Source organism: Laetiporus sulphureus, assembly GCF_001632365.1.
Source record: "Laetiporus sulphureus 93-53 unplaced genomic scaffold LAESUscaffold_3, whole genome shotgun sequence".
In the NCBI taxonomy this organism is placed as follows: Eukaryota; Fungi; Basidiomycota; class Agaricomycetes; order Polyporales; family Laetiporaceae; genus Laetiporus; species Laetiporus sulphureus.
In genome coordinates, this window is record NW_024468512.1 from 189,198 (window position 1) to 207,819 (window position 18,622).

At 52.7% G+C, this 18,622-nt stretch overlaps 7 protein-coding genes across 7 annotated transcripts; 5 read left to right on the forward strand and 2 right to left on the reverse strand.

Annotated features, from left to right (window-relative positions):
- Positions 1–110: 110 nt before the first annotated feature.
- Positions 111–6,981, reverse strand: LAESUDRAFT_754850 (uncharacterized protein; the record flags this gene model as incomplete). The annotated part of the gene is made up of 18 exons (XM_040911956.1): positions 111–277; positions 332–380; positions 439–598; positions 657–814; positions 864–901; positions 956–1,016; positions 1,076–1,159; positions 1,217–1,321; positions 1,375–1,464; positions 1,519–1,581; positions 1,641–1,709; positions 1,758–2,527; positions 2,666–2,833; positions 2,889–3,017; positions 3,075–3,128; positions 3,177–6,029; positions 6,087–6,163; positions 6,215–6,981. 18 exons carry the CDS (start codon positions 6,979–6,981, stop codon positions 111–113), a joined length of 5,862 nt encoding a protein of 1,953 aa, XP_040768900.1.
- A 1,611-nt stretch (positions 6,982–8,592) lies between these two features.
- LAESUDRAFT_642980 (RNA polymerase II-associated protein) lies at positions 8,593–10,284 on the forward strand (the record flags this gene model as incomplete). The annotated part of the gene is made up of 8 exons (XM_040903757.1): positions 8,593–8,989; positions 9,046–9,260; positions 9,318–9,417; positions 9,480–9,518; positions 9,562–9,781; positions 9,841–9,983; positions 10,048–10,124; positions 10,180–10,284. The coding sequence occupies 8 exons, from the start codon at positions 8,593–8,595 to the stop codon at positions 10,282–10,284; spliced, it is 1,296 nt and encodes a 431-aa protein (XP_040768901.1).
- Positions 10,285–10,359: 75 nt separating this feature from the next.
- Positions 10,360–11,899, reverse strand: LAESUDRAFT_746979 (SAICAR synthase-like protein; the record flags this gene model as incomplete). The annotated part of the gene is made up of 4 exons (XM_040911447.1): positions 11,757–11,899; positions 11,438–11,731; positions 11,170–11,330; positions 10,360–11,112 (listed from the first exon to the last, which is right to left on the reverse strand). Exons 1-4 carry the CDS (start codon positions 11,797–11,799, stop codon positions 10,360–10,362), a joined length of 1,251 nt encoding a protein of 416 aa, XP_040768902.1. The 5' UTR covers positions 11,800–11,899.
- A 1-nt stretch (position 11,900) lies between these two features.
- On the forward strand, positions 11,901–12,472 carry LAESUDRAFT_720352 (uncharacterized protein). Its single transcript, XM_040907799.1, has 2 exons — positions 11,901–12,352; positions 12,413–12,472. Exon 1 carries the CDS (start codon positions 12,024–12,026, stop codon positions 12,312–12,314), a length of 291 nt encoding a protein of 96 aa, XP_040768903.1. The 5' UTR covers positions 11,901–12,023; the 3' UTR covers positions 12,315–12,352; positions 12,413–12,472.
- A 721-nt stretch (positions 12,473–13,193) lies between these two features.
- Positions 13,194–14,101, forward strand: LAESUDRAFT_734107 (OPA3-domain-containing protein; the record flags this gene model as incomplete). Its single annotated transcript, XM_040910483.1, has 5 exons — positions 13,194–13,229; positions 13,288–13,334; positions 13,387–13,509; positions 13,566–13,790; positions 13,870–14,101. 5 exons carry the CDS (start codon positions 13,194–13,196, stop codon positions 14,099–14,101), a joined length of 663 nt encoding a protein of 220 aa, XP_040768904.1.
- A 1,948-nt stretch (positions 14,102–16,049) lies between these two features.
- LAESUDRAFT_642756 (uncharacterized protein) lies at positions 16,050–16,659 on the forward strand (the record flags this gene model as incomplete). Its single annotated transcript, XM_040903746.1, has 3 exons — positions 16,050–16,292; positions 16,348–16,470; positions 16,528–16,659. 3 exons carry the CDS (start codon positions 16,050–16,052, stop codon positions 16,657–16,659), a joined length of 498 nt encoding a protein of 165 aa, XP_040768905.1.
- Positions 16,660–17,082: 423 nt separating this feature from the next.
- On the forward strand, positions 17,083–18,090 carry LAESUDRAFT_642561 (uncharacterized protein; the record flags this gene model as incomplete). The annotated part of the gene is made up of 2 exons (XM_040903735.1): positions 17,083–17,366; positions 17,424–18,090. The coding sequence occupies 2 exons, from the start codon at positions 17,083–17,085 to the stop codon at positions 18,088–18,090; spliced, it is 951 nt and encodes a 316-aa protein (XP_040768906.1).
- Positions 18,091–18,622: the final 532 nt, after the last annotated feature.

The window sequence follows — 18,622 nt, forward strand, 5'->3', positions numbered from 1 at the left end:
AGTACAAAGCAAGCCATTGCCAAGTGGAGAACGCTTTCAGCACCGTCAGAAAGTCCGCAACAAAGATTGTCCAATTCATGTGCCATTAATATCTTTAGTCTGAATGCCACTCAATGATTGTGTCGATTTCGAGCTTTCTTCTCGGCCTCGCGACACAGCCGACTGGCATTGTCGATAGCTTGCATCCAGAGCTGACAATCCCGTGCCGACGTTGATCGCAATGCTATAGCATCACCGCCTCGAGGATAAGCTATAGACACCTTGAACGTGAGGTCGTCTACAAAATCATATAAGAGTTTCAGTCGGCTTGAAAACATTATTTGCTCATTACCTCTGTGTCCTGGGACTTCCTGCACGTGCACAGCAGCGAGAGGGATTGGCTGAAGATGCTATGTTAACAAAGGAGGAAGGACGTTTCAAGTAAGGAACTTCTCATACCGTGCGATATAGATGCTTCGCCCCCTCTTCGGTGAGAACCAAGATATCGCTGCAGAGGAACACGCGGAGTTTACGTCCACTCTTAGCTTTCATTAGCGTGCCTTCCTTTAACAGCTTCCTGGCTCCCATGTAACGAGTCGGTTCCGTCAGATCGAGACGGCTTCGTCGTGATAACAATACGTCAGCATTGGACGAGATAATATTGGACCCTCCCTCACCCTTGACCTATCCATAGATCCTTGGATAACATCTTCAACCTCTCGCGTCCTTCTTGCTCTCGGATGGTTTCATTAATGTGTTCCAGGATTTTCTCTGCGATTTCCAACGCACGCCCTATCCGGTCGCGGTCATCGGTCGCCTCGGTGTAGTGCAGGATCTGCTGCAGTCAGAGTCGATGTTCAAGGTAGAGAGCTGAACTCGCTTACCTGACGTATCAGCAGTGGATAGCGGGTGATTCGTTGCACTACGCAAGCATTCAGCGGAACATACTTTCAGTGAAGATTCAGTCTTGACATACTGGGCACGAGCAGATAGCTGGACAAGTCCAGGTTCCGGGCAGTGGGGTCATCTCGAAGGCGCTACAATTTGGCACATGTCAATTGTTGCTCCGGTCCGCCCTTATCTTAGAAACACGAACCCGGAGACGTATTGCCAAGTCCTCGTCGGATTCTCTCAATGATTGCAACACCTTTAGCGCAGTTGACTGATTCACGCAATACTCCTAGAAAATCAATTGAGTCGCTCGCACTTGTAAGACATACGAACCAACTGATCGTACCACATATACGCCCATTTCGGACATGTTCTTCTTGAGAATATCGCCGATCTTGTCCACATACAGCCGACATTCCTTCTGTCTCTCCTCAAGCGAACTCAAGAACGTCTGCGACGGAATCAAATGTCAGCTGCTGAACGCTTCAACCAAATAGACCGTACTGTATTCGTGAGGAGGATGTCCTCAACGTTGGCGAAGATCACCCTAATCGCTTTCTCATCAAGAATATCCATCAGTTTGGCGTAGAAATGCTATTTCAACTATTGTCAGCATGTCTATGCAAAGCCAGTCGCTTGTAGGCTTACTTCAACAATGAGTTGAAGATCCCGAACGTAGGCAGCTTCTGTAGTGATTAGTTCAAATATGGCCTGGCGATCAAAATGTATATATTAGGTTCACGTTTCGCTAGCGCTTAATGATGACGCACCTCCTGACGACGACGTTCCTTCACCGGTATCTCTTCCAATGCAGATTTGTCGACGAGACTAGCCCAGGACTTGACTTGCGTCAGGTGCGAAATCCACGATAAAGAACGCCTACTTACTGAGCCAAACGCCGCTTCAGACTCATTCGGACCAGGCGAGCTAGGCTCCTTAGCGACTATAGGTCCTGATATAACCGGCATAGTGCGAGTCCCCCCATCTTCGGCCGGTGTCTTGCTACGACCAAATAGGCTAAAGAAATGCTGAGCCGTAGACCAACCGTCGGGCTCAGTGGATGGACTCCTGGTCACAGACAACGCTGATGCGGTGGGACTTGGCACAGACAGACCGCTCTCCATAGATGCCATGGACAGCATGGAGAGACGATTCGTAGTCGAATTTGCCTGCTTGAATGCTTCGTATCGTTCGAACGCATCATCTAAACGCAACGAATTGTCAATCTCTTCGCCTTCACGGGCATGCGGCAGGTCCCTGTTTGAGGAATGTGCGCTGCCTGGCGACCGATCGGGAACAGCAGGCGGTGGACGACGCTTGCGGCTTCTCGGTCGCACAGGACGCCGAGGCGGCTTCACGTCTGACTTGAAGATGAATCCAGCAGCCTCTAGCACACGTTGACGTTCAAGCTCTCGTGCTTCACGTTCCGCAGCGCGTACTTCGCCACTTAGGTCTTCAGTTTCTTCATCAGGATCAGATTCTGATGAAGAATCATAATCAGAGCTAGACACGGTACTACCGCTCTCGTCGTTATCTTCAGCACCACTTGATGGAGACTTTGGCATGGACTGCTCAAGTTCAGACGGTGGCGAAACGCGAGCAGCGCCAGGCGCAAAACCTTGACTGACCGCGGGCAGCCTTCCGATTGGTTCGGATGCTGAAGGAGCGGCGACGGTAAATTGTCAATCCAATTACGCAAAAGGTGAGATACATGTAGAAAGAAAACGCGAGATTACTTTAGTCTGCCAGCATTGTATACGCGGAAGCGCAGAAGAGGACGGACTGGTGAACTAACCCTCAAGGAGTTCAAGGTATCCCGCAGGGACGATGAACACGACACCGCCCTGCTCAGCCTTCCACCAGTCAGTCTCGCTGTGATCTACGATGGTCAACTCATCACCCTCGGAGAAGGGCAGTTCGTCAGAGCTGTTGCCTTCGTAAGAGTACAGAGCCTTCCCTTTGGCTGTCAAGTTGCGTATCAGGACTAATTGTTCAGCAAACGTGTAGACAAAGCGCACCTTGCTGTACTCTCTCGACATAGGTCTTGGGGAAGAAACCTGCCTTGCCATCTCGGACAAGCGTTCCGTACCACCAATCGCCCCCAGATTTACTTGGATGTGCTGTTAGTATGAGATTTTCCGCAAATGCTGTAGAAAGATGTTAGAATCAAAGCTATTAATTGAAAAGGGAAAACGAATATGTACAGAGATCCTCGGCGCGCTGGCCTTCATAAGGGTATAACGAACGGACGCGATATTCTGCGAAGGATCAGTAAGGTGAGCTTATGTTTGCATTAGACAGCTCACCGATGGATCGATCCACATCAGCCAGAGGGTCTTCAGCCGCTTCAACTTGGATTGATGGTACAGCAGCAGCGTGCGACTCCTCATCCTCCTCCTCCTCTTGCATCGCAGGCAAGTGCTCGTGATGTACTGCACCTCCATCTGCAGCCAATCCAGCGTACCAATCAACGGATTGTCTGTTGCTTGATTTGGACTGCGAAGTCATGTCAGACAACGCCGGCATCATCGGCATTCCTGCATAAGCCTGAGGAGGGGAAGGAAACCTCGGAGCAGCGCTGATATGCTCGGGGGATGGAGTACCACCCAGAACCTTTCCGGAGACAGGCGCAGCACTGCGGTCATTGGTCTGCGCCTTCCTCAACTTAGCCCCGTGTTGGATCGCACTCAGCAACGCGTTACGGTCACCGGTGGGTGCAGGGACCGCGACCGCGGCGGGGGCTGCAGGAGGCGGTGGGGCTACTGGTACCGGCGGAGCCATTGGGGGAGGCAGGACAATCGCATTATCGGCGGCAAGTGAAGCGGACGGCGGTGGAGGCGGGGGCGGGGGAGGAGCAGGAGATGACAGTTGTTGCTGCGTCTGTGCCGATGGGTTGCTCATTGCAGCAGCCGACTGCGGGCGAGACGGTGGCAACATACTACCGAACAATTGTTGCGCTAGTTTGTCACGCGTTGCACGTGAGGAATCAATCTCATCGTCACTGCTATCGTCGTTGTCCTTCTCTTCGACATCCTCCCAGTCTTCGTCGCTCTCACCAGGCGCAGTGTGATAACTGGCCTTGACAGCCCGTGGAGCAGGGCTCCTTGACGGTGGTGGCACAGAAGCAGCACGCGGCGGAGCGACAGCGGGAGGCGCAGGAGGGACGGCAGGAGGCATAGGAGGGACAGCAGGAGATACTGCTGGGGAGGCAGCAGCCTGAGGCTTGAAGAACGGATTATGGCTTCCATTGGCTGCAGGAGTCGCCGGCGAGCCTGCCGCTCCCGGGCTTTCTTTCATCAAACGACTAAAAGGATTGGTCGCGGACTTGTCAATTGAGGGCGTCGATGTGTGTGAGCTTACGGCAGGCGCCGGCGGAGGAGGAGGCGGGGGAGGCGGGGAAGCAACAGCAAAGGTCTGCTGGACGGGCGCGGGCGGTGGAAGTGCTGGTGCAGGAGGTGCGACGGCAGGAGGCGATACTACTGTCGGCGGAGGAGATGTCAACTTGGCCTCGAACATGCGTCGTCTCGCCTGATACTCCTCTTCAGCCCGTTTTGCCTCTTCCTCCTCCTTCTCGAGCTGGCGCAACCGCTCCAGGCGTTCCTCGCGTTGCTTGCGCAATGCTTCTTCACGTGCACGGATTTGTTGTTCCTCGGCATCCAGCTGAGGCGGGCCAGGTACAGGCATGGAAGGCGCAGCAGGCGGAGGGGCTGGAGCTGGAGGAGTAGCACGAGCGGCGGGAGCACGAGATGCAAAAGCCTTCCTGGGAGGAGGGGGTGCCGGAGCTCTCGGCTTGGGAGGCGGAGGTGTTGGCTTAGGCGTGGGCACCTGCGAGACAGGCGGAGGAGGTGCAGGGACCGCCGGCGCAGGAGAAGCCTTGCCTGCGCCCTCTCTTTCGAGACGCTCCCTACGGGTACGTTCGCGTTCCTCAGCCTCCTTCTCAGCAGCACGTGCTTTCTCTTCTGCCTCCATCTTGTCGCGAACCAGCCGGTCTTCAACGGTCGTGTCCAGCTTCGGCGAAGGCGTCCCTGCGCCAACGACTCCAAGAGCCGCCATCCGTTCCTGCATACGTCGTTGCGCCTCAGCACGAATATATGCTTGACGTTCCTCGGGAGTCATATTCTTCGTAGCCGGGGCTGGCGACTTCGATGGAATAGGAGCAGGTGGTGGTTTGCTGATTGCACTTGAAGGAGGAGCAGAGGGCGGGGCTGGAGGCGGCGATCGAACGGCAGGAGGGCTACGAGGACGGTCATAGTCGCGTCCATGGTCCCGATCCCTGTCACGTCCATAGTCCCTATCCCGATCGCGCTCGTAGCCCTTATCCCTGTCGCGTTCATAATCCCTATCCCTGTTGCGAGAATACGGTCGCCTGTCGTAATCCAGGTCTCGGTCGCGTTCGTCGCGGTCAAACGAGCTTCGGCGATATTCCCTGTCGCTGTCACCGTCATATCGTGAAGACGAATATCGGTCTTCCCTATCGTCATAACGTCCGAACCGCTCGTTACGCCTGTCCCTTTCACGAGCCCACTCCCGCTTTTCTCGAGCTCTCTTCTCCTCTCTATCCTTGATCTTCCCTTCCAGTTCCGGGATACGCTCGTGCATGAGCTTCATAAGCTCCCTCTCCAGCTTGCGACGCTCCTCATCCTTGGCGACGCTCCTCGGGCCCCTGGACACATACTCCAAGTCTTCCTTGACACGATTAACCTTATACCGGAGGTCTGACATCTCACGTTCAAGAGCCTCGTCCTCCGCTGTTCGGGACGCATTCTCTTCAGCCGAGCGATCGAGCATCCTAGCCGTGTTCTCCAGTTGCCGCTTCATGTCGTCCAGGTCTGCTGCCGGATTCTCGCTCTCGCTGTGCGTCCGTATGGCATTGCGATCTACATGGCGTGAACGAGGCTGGTAAAACCCACCAGGAGGACTCTCATCGTTGTACTTGTAGACAGTCGCGTCCTGCCTGCCGCCTGCGCCTGGAGCGGATGTGCTGAGGAATGAACGCTCCTTGAGTTTCGAGACAGGTGAGTCGATGTTCGACGGGGAGCGTCCCCGTGTATCGTTCTTAAGAATGTCCTTCAGTAAGTTGACTGATGTGTCAAGGTCCCTGTGCGATGGTGGAACGAGCTCAGGAGGAAGCTCATCAGGAATATCGTTACCGTTCAGTCCTGATGATATACACATATGAACAGCGATTCATACGTAGCGCCTGGATCACGACGTACTTCGATAGATGAGGCCCATCGCGACATGAAACTCGGCGAGGTTCAGTTTGCCACGGTTATCAGCATCAGCAAGAGCCCTAACAGGAATTCAGAAAAATAAATGATGCATGTAGCAAGGTCACACTCACCAGACCTTAGCCAAGTCGTTCTTGTCAAGACCACTCTGCCCGAACACCTCGAGTGCAGTCTGACCACTGATGAAACCCGTGCCCTGCACATCCCATGCCCTGAAGATCTGGTCATAGTTCTTCTTCTCAGCTTTAGACAACGCCCACGGAATCTTCGGTGTCGCGTTGCCACGCTGTGCCTGGTTGTGTTGCTGGAATGACTGCTGGAGCGACATGTCACCTTGCTGCGGCAGCTGAGGCATACCCGCCGGATTGTATGGCATTGACGGATTAGCAGGAAGAAAAGTGGTCGACATCATCTGCAACCGCGGGTCAACGAAGCCTGTGACTTGAGGAACAAGCGGGCGCATTCCGCCGCCAGCGAAGCCTGTGGGCTGCGTGGTTAGCGGCGAAGCCGACATAAAGCGGCTTGCGGCCTGCTGTTGCGGAACGCCCATAAAGCCTTGTGCATTCTGTTGTTGGAACTGCGATGGAACGGGAGGCGGAGGCGGGCGCTGCTGGAATGTACCCGCAGCACCAGGGAACCCTGTCTGCTGAGATATAAACCCCGTTTGCTGAGGTGGAAATCCAGTCTGCTGAGGTTGTTGAAAGCCCGACACGCCTGGAAATCCTGTCTGCTGAGGTTGCTGGAAACCCGACGGTCGCTGGCCAGGAAAGCCGGCGGGCTGCGGTGCGAGCCCTGGGCTAGCCTGGAAACCTTGTTGGTATTGCTGAGGATTGTACCCCGTCTGCATGGGGTACTGGAACCCCTGGCCCCATTGCGCCATGGAAGGCGATGATGTGGTAGAGAGTGTTGGCGATTGAAGGTAGTGGTAGACGATGGGGGCGGAGTCGACCGTAATTGGGCGCTACTTAAATTACTAAATATTGGGATAAGTGAACCTTTTTACGGGCTCAGAGCGCCGCCGACAGTACGTATGTACGACGAGGAAGGGACTTCTGACCGCGGCGACCTACTATCATTTGTTGAGTCAATCAAGGGAGTTTGGTGCAGCTTATTGCACAGGAAAGGTGCAAAATGGGCCTTCTCCGAGCCTTTTTCCAAAAGCTGACGGGAAATGTTGAACCGTTATTCAAGTCACAGGCTGTAGTAACTGCGCATGTGTACGGAGAAAGAGGCAAAAGGCAGCATGCATTGACTGCTACGGGATTTCTGTCTGTCCCCGAGTTTGAACTCATAGCGGAAAACCATGTTCACCTCTCTTCGCTCCGATGAAGTATATTCTTATGTAACGTAATGGCAATGTTGCGGACATCGGTGCAGCACCCAAAAAAGCGAAGACGCAAAGGAGCATGAGCAGGATATAATTGCATATATTTGTGCAGGAACTATGTATGACAGCAGTGCATTGAATCATAGCTACACTTCGTGAAAGCATCATACAAAGCATGGTCAACAGAGATATTCATGCACGAGTAAAACCCATGCATTGACTGTGAAAGCAAATCATGAATCAGTTTACACTCTAAGCCTGCATGAGACATCAAATCAGAGAACCGCGTCTCGACAAGCGCGTCTTTCCTTGCGGAAAGAGCTATCAGACGGCACTTCCTAATTGCATTCGGTTTGGGATCATCTCGTACGGTGACAAGGGATGGCGTGATGAAGCATAGATACTCACCTTACCTAACCTGGATGCGTCGCGCACTGTGCACCTAAGACAAATCGGACATGAACGACACCGATATGTAGCATTGATCAATGGCAGTCCACGGTCAAGATACTATAGTGGAAATGTCGTTAGCATCACGGCCAGACAATGAAGACAGAAGATAATCAGAGGTGCAAAATTGTTTGGCTAGTTGCTCTGCCTTCTCGTCACAGCTCCTCAAAGCTAACGACTGGGGCGGCAGCGATCTCATCATTTCGGTGCACAAGAGCTCTCCACTCACCCTTTCTATCATTGTAAAAGCACAAGAACCGCAGAGAAAGAGAACATATACGACAACCGATACTCCTTGGTTAACGGTGAGCAGCAGGACGAGAGGGGGGAAGGAACGCGTTAACGACCGGAACGCGCTCAGCGAGAAATTTAAGAAGGTGAAGAATCACCACGTGACCACGATCTTCAAGCGCGTATATTCAGCCACCCACTCTTCCGCGTACTGCCACAGCTCCTCAGAAAGCGTTTTAAACGACTCGAAAGGTAGACGAAACTTGCGCCAAGGTCACTTCATCCGAATACACTCGGTTCAGACCAGTGGATTATCAGCTACTGCGACGATACTCGCCGCATTTATAGTCTCAAGGTGCGCGCCAACTGCGACGTATACAAGCGCAGCAAACGAATCGTAAGCTCTCCCGGGTGTAGCTATATTGTGCTTGTAAACCAGACTCGTCGTTGATCGAGCGATCATGGCAGATTCCTCCGCTAGCCATGGCTACTACCACAGATCCTCTACTGGCGTTCCGTCAGGCAATCGAGTCGCGGACCGACATTACATACACCAAGGACTCCGAACCGACAAGCTCATTGGCGGCAGCAACTCACATTGTTCTTTCGCCGACGCTTTCACTACCCAAGAACACACCGACAAGACTGCGAAAACCAGGCTCAACGTCTACTGATCCCGCCTCCAAACCGCAAGACTTCTTCTCCTTGGAAGCGGTATACTTAGCATGGCTGCTGAGAGAGGCATCCGGTGCTGAGTATATGAAGCAAGCGCGAGAGAATGGACTCGCTGTCGGTTTTGTAAGTGTGACAGAGCGGAAGAACGTGGTGGATTGGTTAGAGGAAAGGACAGACAAGCTTAGCAACATCATCCCACTGGCTTGTAAGTATAGTTTTGTTTCCCTTCGTGCCGCGACTGACAGTTCTGGCCTAATGCAGCAGAGTCAACGACACCGCCAGGTACACCGCCGCAGCTCCGGTCGTCGACATCCCTTCCCTCCACTTCGTTCACATCCAAGGGTGTTGATCTCTCAGGGTCTTTGAAGCGGCGATATGTTGCAGATGCCGAAGACATCGAGGTGGTTAAGAAAATTAAGCAGAATGAGATTGAACTGCAAGACCGGAATACCGTTCTGCGAGGAATCAAGCCTAACGTCCGTACAGGAAGCTGTTCTTCTGACATTTTTCCCTAATGTGTTCTCCCTTTACAGAACTTCTCAGCTGTCCGCAGCGCGTTCACGGAGAAATTGAAGAAACTGAAGGAAGCTAGCAAGGGAGGCGTCGCCGCAGCGGCAGCGGCAGTTACACCAGGTCAGCGGTTGGCTTCAAGATCAAAATTCACATCGTTACTCACTTTACCCGTCCAATAACAGATCCCAAGATGCAAGCGCGCAAACAAAGCACGCACCACAGTATTCCTTTTCGCGTCCACTCGCTAACATATGCAACCCATAGAGAACCAGTTTCCCATTATCATGATATCATCCTCTCCCACTGCACTCATCACCATGCACAACGTAAAGCGGTTCCTGCAGGAAGCTGTCTTCGAGCCGTCACAAGAGGCACGAGCACGCGCCGCTGCAGAGGGCAATACGCGTCCAGAAGACCTCATCATCATCTACCGCAAACGCACCACGATCGATCCCTCAGGACGTGAGACAGAGACGCAAGCACGGTGCGTGGCCGTAAATCTATTGTCTATGCAGTGCTTGTGAGATTGACGCTCGGCGATAGGTACTTCGTCGTGGACAGCACGGAGGCGCTCGCGAAGTTCGGCGCGGACGCGTGGGACCGTGTAGTCTGTGTGATGACTACTGGCCAAGCGTGGCAGTTCAGGCCATACAAGTGGAGCGAACCCAAGACCCTCTTCCATCATGGTGCGTGGCGAGGCGGTGTGCTCACGCAAGCCGGTGTGCTAACTTGCACGCATGGAATCTTCAGTAAAGGGCATCTATGTGTCATGGACAAACGATCCGCCCAACCCCAAGATCAAGGACTGGAATGTCACCGAACTGAAGGTCCGTTTCTGTTCTTCAAATGCAGCCGAAGATTTTTGGCTCATTGTCGTCTCAGATCGATCAGCACAGACGTCACGTCGACAAGTCCGTGGTGGCTCATTTTTGGAAAACATTGGACTCGTGGACGATGATGCATAAGCCATGGCTAATGCAAGGCTGATGCATTCTAAGCGACATGGCGACTGTTATGCTTTGTCTTGCTCTGCTTTTCTTGTCATGTTATGTACACTGTATGCTATGTCCGTGCTATGTCTTTGGGCGTGTCCAGGGAAGTTGACATTGATACGAGCTCGGTGAGGTCAGATATATCATGCGATGCGACAGGGGTATAAGTGTTCGACTTGAGGGTATGCTGGGGATTCTGCGCATGAGGAGCATTCGCGCTACTAGGTGTCGACGCCTTGATTTGTTCTATCCGTCCGCCCAAGAGTTTGATGACTGTGTCTAGACCCAGCAGGACGCCCTCATCGCGACCCTGCCCCGGCAAAATCTTCGTATGAGCGAAATCAATTAATCTGACGATGAAAGGTGGTCCCGGCGACTCCGAATCGCTGTCGTCGCCATCATCTTCCTCATCCTCCTCAACCCCCTTCTCACTATCTGCCTCCATGCTCTGGTATTCATGTAGAAGACGCATGCCCTCGCGAGCACGCTCCCAGTCGGCTTCATAGATGATCAAGAGACTTGCGCCCACCATTCGTACATCCACCTTTGACAGCGCGTCGCGGATCTCCTCCACTTCGGAGCATATTTCCGTCAACATTGGTATAAGGATATCAGCAGGGAGCCCCGTGCCATGTTCGTGTTTGAACGTTTCGATTTCATTCGACCTGCTCGACGGGGAAGGCTCTGGTGGTGGTGATGGTGCTTGCGAGTTCGACGGTAAGGGAAAGAAACGTGCAATCCCGTCGGGAAGATCTGCCGGTTTGATAGACTTTCCATATATCTTCGGAGTGAAGATTGGCTGGTTTCTTGCGAGATCATAGACCTATATGAGCGCATTAGCGCCATTCAAAAGAGCAGACTTGGCTCGACTTGTCAGTACCTGGAATCCTGTTAATCGTATGCCTGTCTCCGCGGATGTCGTCTCTCTCGCAACTTTGTCCATGCGTTCCTTCTTCTCCGCTGTTGCATCGTCGTCGTACAACACGGTCCCAAGTTTGACGTCAAGCACGTTAGGTTTCAAGAATGTGAATGTCAAGTTCTCTAACACGATCGAATGTGCAGAACGCAAGCGAAACGGATATAAACACATTGCATATGAAAGTGACAATCTGTAGAAATACACTCATCTTTCTCGTGGTCAGCAACACCCTCTACGGGCTTCACCGACCCGAGGTCATTCCCATCTGCATCTGGGTCTATCTGACCCTCCAACCTGAGTGTGCCATAGAACTGAGGTACAAAGTCACGGAGGGGCTGAAAGCCTGGGTCGACAGCGACAGTCTGATAGAACGAGATCTCGTTGGGAAGAGCAGACTTTATTATGAGAGAACCATCTTCAGTAGTTAGGATGCCTGGATGACCGCCGACTTGGGACGGTAACAGTGACATGGAAAGAGTGGAAGATAACATGGCGATGAGGAAGACATGCGATGTCGGGGATGCTAGGACAGCGATGAGTGTACGCACTGTCGCCGGGACTGAAAGTTGACGGCGGTCGTTGCAGAGCCATGGCTGTGGCCGCTCGCGCCTGTCTCCGGAGTTTTCGAATGGCGCAGTTCGTGCTGTGACATGTCTTTTTTATTACACTCGCAGTAATATTGCAATGCAATGGGCATCGCTCGCGCAGGACAGTCGGTGAAGCGAGCAGCACTCAAAGGGGTGGGCGAGCGTTCTGGCGTGTCCTTGCCTGGATTGAGTTAGCCTGGCTCAGCCGACTTGATCCCGACCACTGCCATGTCTTCCCAGCACGTTCTCAACCACGACGAGAATGTCTACATCACCGTCACCGTCTCGCCCTCCTCTCGCTTCATAGAGCATCCTGAAGCTCTGTCGGTCAACCCTGCGCTCACACATCTTGGACCGGTCGGTCAACTGCGCGACGTGCAGCTGCTCAGCGTGCCTCGGGAGAACTGGCCACGTCTGCAAGGAGAGATCCTCGCTTCACTCAATGGGCTGGACGGAGTGAGGAGGGTGGACGTCCAAGACACTCCTCGGACCCGAGTTAAACGTGGTGAGGAGCTGTGAGCGAGTACTACCAGAGGGCACCATCAATGTACTACTTCGTGAGTATGCAGCAGTCTCCATTTCCAGGTTCATTACCAGCATGCTATAGCTTCTTGCAGACTCTGCACCTTTGTAGATATCACGATGGCCGTTGAAATGAATAGATTTGATATCCGCATTCAACATCGCTTGTATCGTATATAAGCTGCATGACCTTCAGACCAATTCCGACCGATTCCCGCGTTCCCTCTCCTATCCCAGGTCGACGTGCATATGCCTTCATTTGCCTTCATTGTGTGCTATAATATTACTATGTAGACTTCACTGATTATCGTTTAACTCAATGATTACATGCCTGCAGTGAAGTAATGCTAGCGGGCACTCTCAACTCTTCGCCCACCACTCACTTGTATGAGGCATTCCGTGCGAGCTTTTGCGACGGTGCTGGTGGGAACGTCGTGGAAAGACATCGTGAACTGCAAAGATAATACCAGCCAGATGGGGACCGCTCTCTTCACTGAGCCTCTGACGTTCTGGACGGCCATCATGGCTTGAGCTCCCCACCTCACAACATTGTACGACCGCGAACGATTTACAAGCCGTGAAATCTAGGTTTCATCCCGTCCTCTGCTGGCTTAAAGCGCGGAAATCAGACGAAGTAGAAGTCCTTCGGAGCTAGTGATGTCTCTCGGATTTGTTACGGACAACGGGTGACGAGTCAACCCGGCATACCTGGTCCCGTTGCTGTCCCCTCTTCCTACCTTCTTCCGTCATTGTGCCGCGACTGCTCTGCTCTACACTACAAGTACAGTCCTTCTGGAACGCTGGGATCACTGCTTATCGACACTGTTTACTCCTGGTCGTCCCTCCGGCTACCTGTAACATAGACACTGTGCAGACATGGCTTCCACCAAGATTGCCATACTCCTCATCCGAGTGAGCTTTCTTTCCCTCAATATGCACATGTTGTCTGCGTTTCTGAGTCTTCTTTGAGACCATAGCGAAACCCATCAGCAACCAGATCAAGACACAAGCCAAACAGTACGTGACTCTGGTTGTTGGCCAATAGCGCGCCCCTCATCGAGCACGGCAGGCATGAGAAGTTCCGCGAATTCTGCGTGAACCTCGCACAGGGAATGTACAGGACGGAACTTAATATGCGGACGAACCTACTAGGAGAACCGACGAAGCACATCCGTCCGCTGTCGGAGACGAGGTATGTCCCACGTTCGCCTTCGGTTTGTCTTTCCACCAAGATGTTCTGGTTTCAAGAGCAATAGAGAATGGCGCGAACGCCCTTGCAGAAGGATTCTTGTTCAGCGTAGCCGCGATACTCATACTAGGTGAAACATGGCGGTCATCACGAAATCAATCGAAACGGAGGGACAGTGTGGATGATGCACTGGAGGAGCTCCAGACTAAGGTCGCGCAATTGACGGACAAGACACAGACTCTCCAACAGGCACTGGATGAGCGATGGGAGGAGGAGAAACAGCGGTACGCTTCACTTGGTTGTTGCCGACATCGTCACGGAGCGCTGATGCTGATCCTCCCCGATTGGTGCAACTGAACGCAGCAACGACGAATTAGCTCGCATATTGGAACGCGTTGTCGAGATTGGCCTCCGTGGCGGTTGGGCTGAGTTCGAGGGTACACCGCTATCATTACCCCGTATTCAGCTCACGCCGTTTCGCACGTCGCGGCTTTCGTCCTCTGATTCTGAAAGCGACGCTTCCGCGTCGCAAACGTCGAAACCAGGGAACGCTTCTCCATTCGACTCTTCTGACAGCAGACCGTCACCGTCATGACGAGGCTGTGCCGTGCTTCAAGAACGTCGCTACTTACCGCGCTTATTTATTAGTGTACACTATTGGAAACTATTTCGTCGGCTACCCCACACTGCCCGCTCACCGACTTGCCGGCCTTTACAGCCTCAAATTGACCCTGCGCGCCGCTCGCCAGAATTTCCATGATGCACAACTTGCTTTCCGGTGCAACAAGCGTTTACTTAGTGCCACCGTAATCACCGAGCGTCTGTTCCGCATCAATACGCAGCGTGGTACATGTGACCGCGACTCGTCGCGCGCTTGAAAGTCGTGGCCCGTACGCCGTACGGCCAGTATAGCATTGCAACATCGCCTTCAGGCCCAAGTCTTCTGAAATTGTCTTGGGTGGCCTGGAAACTTCCTTAAGTTATCTCATCAGCCCGCGGGTCATATACTCTTTCCGTAAACACAGAGCTCGGATTATCTGAGTGCCGTCGTGCGGTATCTCTGGATCAATCGTCATTGCAGACGTTTTATTGTGTGAGTGGTGCACAGCCTCAACGCGGCAGCAGACAGGATTGATTGAGCCAGTGCATTCCATGTGCATACGGACGCGTCACGGGATTCCCAGATTCCGCAGTCTCTTGTGCTCATCTTCGTTGCTGCCCTCTGCGCAAGGAACAAGGAACGAGTTACTCAATTTTGGTGAGTGCAAACTTGCTTTTGATATAAGCGGTCTATGAACTGATCAGATCCATTTTTAAATCCTCAAGTTGCAGAGACACTCCGTCGTTAAACTTTTGGGAGCGCTTGCTGGTCGAGCGTTTGCTCACACGCAGGCTGTACTTTGTGGGTCCACAGCCTCTGATGCAGGTTGACGCACGACGCGGTCATCAGCCGATTTTGACATTAGTGCCATGACGCCTGCACCCGCGAGGGGCATGAAGCACTGCTTTCTCGGTTCTATGAACGCATCTAGCTGTATGACCACAGGATGGTCTCGCTCTTGCTATGTATATTTCCCGGTCAACAGATCGGCCAGCACGAGGCACATCATCGCAAGCCATCAGCCGACTGATCTAAGCGAATGGCGACGCAAGATCACAAGATATCGCTAGTGATGTCTCGGTAGCGCCTTGCTTGTATCCTCTCCCGATACGATTCCCCGCGGCCATTCTTGTGTGAAGGCACTGCAGGTTCTGCTCTCCGTTCCTCCTTCTGGTCCAGACTAGACCGGGGGTTTTCGCAATGCGGAAATGCCGTTGAACGAATCTCTGGCTGTACACTTTCTGGAAGTCTCACTACACCTCCTCACTCCTCATGTTTTCATCATGTCCGCCGTGGCTCGGGAAGCCGCTGCAGAACATCGTGCTTGTCGGCATAGGCCTCTGCGAAGAAGGCTTTGCTGCATTCAGGCTGCCTTCGCCAATTGAGTCAGCGTATCGCCTTATAAATGGGGCCTCGGCGGCGTGGCTGGCAGAGACTTAAAAGCTCATTCGGTGGATTGACTCGACCTCCTACTGAGAGAGCGCACTATGAACCCATCTCTACCGAACGATTACTCGCAAACAAGCATGGATCTCGACATATCTGGCCTTCCAGTTAGGCCACTAGACCTTGACTTGCCCTTTCTCCTTGAGGTACGCTTCGAGCGATTGCTTCTAGATGATACTGACAGATTTGTTCAGAGTCCTGATTTCCCGTCCGTGGATTCACTTCTATTTAGCAACACGGTACGCTATTGCTCATCCAAGCGTGCGACTTGACTCATATCAGGTTTCAGCAACAGCAAATACCGGAGCCCATCATAGCTTCCCAATCAAGTGATGGGCAACCCTTTGATAACTCTTTGCAGATCTATATGCAGAAGTAAGCTGGTTCCATCTAATCTTCGATTACAGTGCAGCTTACGTATCGTTTTTCGGTCCTGAACGATTCCAGCATGCACCTTACACCTACTTCGAGCGGTCTATCGTTCCCCTCGCCGGATATGGGCCGAAGTGACTCTACTCCTTCAACCCCTTTAGTAATAAACGAACACAACCGTATCCGCGTGCCGCAAACAATGCAGTTCTTGGAAAACAGCGGATCCAACTACTCAGTTGACTTTAACGTACGGGGTTCCCCTGGCGTCCGTATGCGAGATGTCCTTGATGACCGCGCTCGCTTGGACGACAGCGAGACACGCGTCTTCGAAAATACTGGTCTGCGTCGTTTCAACTTAGTCATAGCTGTAAGTCGCTCACTTCGCTCGTTGTGTCATTTGCTCATCGTTGCATAACGTATAGTGGCCGGGATATATACAAAACGGCCACTATGTCCAGGTGCAAGACAAAAATGGCTTCATCACGAAGAAGAAATTAGCGAAGCTGATCAGTTCTCAATTCTCCACTTGGATGACGAGCGCTGCTGTGAGTAATATCCCACACAATAATGGCGACGGTATTGACCCGTAGTTGCAGAAGCAGCCGTGCACAAAACGAAAGTGGGCCGTTGGCAAGCGCGGCGTTGATTTCAACAATATATGGCTGGTCCGCCTGGCTCCTGGGCATCGAAATGTGTGGATTGCTGAGGTGGAGTTACAGCTGCACGACGAATAACCTCGGAGAAAGCATGAAGAACTTACTTGATTCCGTGTGCTTACACTATATCCTTCATTTATGTAGATATTGCGACCTCCATTTTTACAGGGCTCTGATCCTTGATACCCTAGTGTATAGCTATTCTCCATGTTGCGACTTCATGCGTCTGTAATCTCGCTCTAATCGACGTATACGAAGACCGAGGACCGAAACGCGACATAGACACACGTGCTCGTAACAGCACGCGCCTACCACCAGGCTCAGCTCAACGCCTTCGACTCGATCCACCACCACCTAGTTAAACACGGCCGTATCATAAAGAGCACAACTTCATACATCGGAGACAAGCCCGTTTAGAGTAGTCGCACTCTTTCGTGACCAATTCACCCAATGCTAGAGCAGACCAGCAAGCACCCTCACATCAAGAGCGAAGACGAGGCCATGGACACCATTCCCGATTCAACAAGCGGCAGGCAATTGAGTCTGAAGCATCATGATGAGTACTGGTTCGCTGAGGGCAACATCATCCTAGCCGCTGGCGACGTAGGCTTCCGCGTGCATAGCGGGGTGATCGTCCATGGATCAGGCTCCCCCGTCTTCAAGGATCTCTTTGAATACGCCCAAGCGACGCCTGAGGAATCAATCGATGGCTGTGCTGTGATAGAAGTCACCGATGACCCCGAGGAGCTAGCAGACCTTCTCTCGGTGCTATATAGCGCATCAGCGTGCGGCCGCTGCTTCATTTATCTGCAGGCTGCACATTGACGGTCACTTCGTTCTAGCATATGGGTACCCACAGTCATTGTCACCTTCGACACGATTGCTGCTTGTGTTCACCTGGGGAATAAATACCAGATGGATGATGTCTTCGAAGGCAGCCTCGATCGCCTGAAATCCTGCTTCCCAACCAGCTTCGACGACTGGGAACAGCTCGAGGTAGGCGATACCTACATCAGGAGCTCTGTGATGGAAGTTCAGGTGACGGACGCAATACGCGTCGTCAACCTAGCTCGCACCTGCGAATGCACGGAATTGCTCCCCGTCGCGCTCTATATTTGCGCCACTCTCTCCTCTCGCGACCTCGTTCTCGGTGTCAACTCAGCGAATCTCCATCCCAATGACCTTGCTCGATGCGTCTCAGCCCGAAATAACATCTTGCAGTCGCTACCCTTTACCTCCATTTCCCAGATCATGCCGCATCCTCTCTGCTTCCGAGAATCATGCAGGGACAAATTGGATGAGTTTCCAGAATGGCTGTACCGGAATAGGTACCTCATTGATTATTATTTCCTGGGCTTCCCCAAAATCCCACTCGCCATGCTCGTCGACTCGCTTTGCCGCGCTTGCGCGGACGTGGTTCGTACCAAGTTCACCGCAATGCGGCGATCGCTGTGGGCGAGACTGCCGGAATTTATGGACTCGCCAGTAAATAACTCGCCCGAAGCTTGAATGCGGTACTTCACAGGTGCGCTTTTCGTTGCTCGCGGTGAAAGTTGCCTGATATGCGCCAGGGTCATACCGTTATCAAGCACATGATGGCCGGTCAGGATATCTAGAGATGCTGCTGTATGTCATTTCATCGCATGACCACATTCTGAGAGAACTTTGAACTCTGGCAGTCATGCTGCAAGTGTGGCCAAAGCAGACTATGTGCACACGACCGGAGATTTGAATGCTTGACATTCCTAACTTCATGATGGCCCAGTGCTGGGTTAGTTGCGAAGCGAGTTCTAGTGTTATGGCGATGAGCAATGTTGTACGGCCGCCGGCTGACGTTCATTTGTGCGTCACGAATGTCTGTTCCACTGTGAACGACGATTGTTTCCATTCCAGACAGCCAATTGCCCTGTGGCCATGTCAATCCTTTCATTGTCACTGCTCTGACCACCTGAACAAGAAGCTCGTACCGCCTTCAGCAGCGAATTGGCTGAAGGACATGACAGTACCAAAGAGCCGCCAAAGCCATTCAGCAGCACGTAAT

Excerpts from the sequence above, each read along its gene's own strand:
- LAESUDRAFT_720352 (XM_040907799.1), top strand. The coding sequence starts at position 12,024 with ATGTCTTCCCAGCACGTTCTCAACCACGACGAGAATGTCTACATCACC.